At 60.1% G+C, this 2,868-nt stretch overlaps 1 protein-coding gene across 1 annotated transcript; it reads right to left on the bottom strand.

The window, feature by feature from the left end:
• Positions 1–1,148: 1,148 nt before the first annotated feature.
• LOC129652196 (keratin-associated protein 5-3-like) lies at positions 1,149–2,506 on the bottom strand. The gene is made up of 3 exons (XM_055580510.1): positions 2,131–2,506; positions 1,932–2,061; positions 1,149–1,568 (listed from the first exon to the last, which is right to left on the bottom strand). Exons 1-3 carry the CDS (start codon positions 2,490–2,492, stop codon positions 1,371–1,373), a joined length of 690 nt encoding a protein of 229 aa, XP_055436485.1. The 5' UTR covers positions 2,493–2,506; the 3' UTR covers positions 1,149–1,370.
• Positions 2,507–2,868: the final 362 nt, after the last annotated feature.

Consider the following 2,868-nt stretch of genomic DNA (forward strand, 5'->3'; position numbering starts at 1 on the left):
GCTTCTCTCTGTGGCTGGACCGGGCCGGTTTCCGGCACTGACGAGGAGGCAGCTGGACACGGGTGGCTCTCTGAGCAGCACCCCGGGTCTGCAGTATCTCAGCTTAGCACTTGCCGGTCTCGGCTGTGGGACCCGAGGCCCCGGCAGGAACACGCGGAGGGCAGCTGGCAGCAGCCACCGGGGTGTGACTGGGTGCACACTTTGGGGTCCCCAGCCGGGCTTCAGGAGCCTTCCAGGTACGCGACTGGCTATGGTGGGCTCCGAGCTCTGAGTCCCCGCGGTTCAGAAGGCGTCTCTCTCGTCCTCTGATGGGCATGTGAACACACGCGCGCACACACGCACACACACACCTCTTTCTGAGCTTGAAGAGCAGACGTGAGTGTCTGCACAGCAGCCTCGCTCCCTTCTCTGCAGAAGGGCTGGTCGTCTCCAGGATTCAGGCGCGTGGGTAGCGTGGGATTTCCCCGTCTGCTTTTTTTTTTTTTTTTTTAAAAAGACCTGAAACTATAAACCCCTTTCAAGCAAACGCGAAACCGCTTACAGCAGCTCCAGCGCCATCCTGTGGAGGTTGTGCGGAACCACACCGAAGACCAGAGACTCAGGTCGCTTTCAGTTCTCGGGTGCTGCGACTCACCTCTCTTCACGGCTCAGCTTCCTGCCGCGGAACCAAACGGCCATTGTGTTCAGAATTCTTACCCCCAAGTTACTGAGAAACGGGGCTCGCCCCCACCGCCTCTGCAGCCGGCCTCAGACCTTCAGGTCCGTCCCTCCTCTGGCGTCCCTGTGCCCCGGTGGCTGCCTGGCCCCGCCCCCTCCCGAACCCGATCAGGGTTGCCCCCTTCCCCGCCTCGGGCAGGTGTGTGCCCGGTTCTCTCCTGAGCCCCAGTTTCTTGCACAGTGCGTGCTGTGGGTGCTGAGCACTCTGGGTTGCCCGGGGCAGTGGGTTGCTGAATGCTCTGTTGAGATTCAGGAAATCCAAAGGAGACAGAGAGAGGAGGGATGCTGAAATGGTAAATTACCAGAAACAGTAAGAAAAGAATCACGTTAAGACCAGGACGTGTGCGGGGAAGGCATACATTTATTGAAAGGAATTGCAAGGATTCTCAGAATCTGTAGCCCATGACAGAGAATCAAGCCGGTGAGTTCAGGGGAGACGTCTGAGGGCTGTGGTCGAGGCTTTTCACAGGAAGCTGATGGGAGGTCAGGGGTCAGACCCTCTCAAGGGTGAGCTGGGTGTGCTCTTTCTACTATAAACACCCCCGCTCCCACATTCCTGAAACAGCAGGCCAGGGCTGGGATTCAGGGCTTTGAGGTCAAGCATTGATCTCCATCCAGGGCATCTGATACATACTGGGGTGTGTGTTGAAGAATCAGATCTTGCGCTGGCAGCACACGGGGACACAGCAGCTGGACTGGGAGCAGCAGGGTTTGCAGCAGCTGGACTGGGAGCAGCAAACAGGGACACAGCAGCTGGACCGGGAGCAGCAGGGTTTACAGCAGCTGGACTGGGAGCAGCAGGGTTTGCAGCAGCTGGACTGGGAGCAGCAAACAGGGACACAGCAGCTGGACTGGGAGCAGCAGGGTTTGCAGCAGCTGGACTGGGAGCAGCAAACAGGGACACAGCAGCTGGACCGGGAGCAGCAGGGTTTACAGCAGCTGGACTGGGAGCAGCAGGGTTTGCAGCAGCTGGACTGGGAGCAGCAAACAGGGACACAGCAGCTGGACTGGGAGCAGCAGGGTTTGCAGCAGCTGGACTGGGAGCAGCAAACAGGGACACAGCAGCTGGACCGGGAGCAGCAGGGTTTACAGCAGCTGGACTGGGAGCAGCAGGGTTTGCAGCAGCTGGACTGGGAGCAGCAAACAGGGACACAGCAGCTGGACTGGGAGCAGCAGGGTTTGCAGCAGCTGGACTGGGAGCAGCAAACAGGGACACAGCAGCTGGACCGGGAGCAGCAGGGTTTACAGCAGCTGGACTGGGAGCAGCAGGGTTTGCAGCAGCTGGACTGGGAGCAGCAAACAGGGACACAGCAGCTGGACTGGGAGCAGCAGGGTTTGCAGCAGCTGGACTGGGAGCAGCAAACAGGGACACAGCAGCTGGACCGGGAGCAGCAGGGTTTGCAGCAGCTGGACTGGGAGCAGCAAACAGGGACACAGCAGCTGGACTGGGAGCAGCCACAGGAGCCACAGCCCCCTTTGCCACAGCTGGAGCAAGAACAGGCTGGCACACAGCAGCACACGGGCACACAGCAGCTGGAGCCACAGCCCCCCTTGGAGCCCCCACAGGAGCCGCAGCCCCCCTTGGAGCCCCCACACGAGCCGCAGCCCCCCTTGGAGCCCCCACACGAGCCGCAGCCCCCTTTGCCACAGCTGGAGCAGGAGCAGGCTGGCACACAGCAGCACACGGGCTTGCAGCAGCAGACGGGCACACAGCAGCTGGAGCCGCAGCCCCCGCAGCTGGAGCCGCAGCCTCCGGAACAGCCAGAGCAGCCCATGGTTCTGGTGGGTTGAGGGTGGAGTAGGTCAGAGGAGCAGGTGGAGAGAGAGAAGGTGCTCAGTGTGGGGCCTCCTGGGCCAGGAGCCTCTATATACCTGCAGGGGTCAGGTGAGATGCTGGGCACATGGCTCACTTCCTGGTTCCTGTTCGCACCACTTTCCAGCAGAAAAATTCTGAGTGTTTAAAATAGATTTAGTCGTGAACACATTGTGGTGTTTATAAGAAACGCTCCTGCTGTGTCTTGCGTGTTCCCAGCACACGGCTTCATCACCTGATGGGCTTGTGTTCCTTGTTTGCAGGAGACAGAGGTTGAGCCTCAGGGCCATACTGGTCATCACCCTGGCACAACGCCTGACCACGTCTGGACTGTGAAG

Source organism: Bubalus kerabau, chromosome 5 (genome assembly GCF_029407905.1).
Source record: "Bubalus kerabau isolate K-KA32 ecotype Philippines breed swamp buffalo chromosome 5, PCC_UOA_SB_1v2, whole genome shotgun sequence".
Classification (NCBI taxonomy): domain Eukaryota; kingdom Metazoa; phylum Chordata; class Mammalia; order Artiodactyla; family Bovidae; genus Bubalus; species Bubalus kerabau.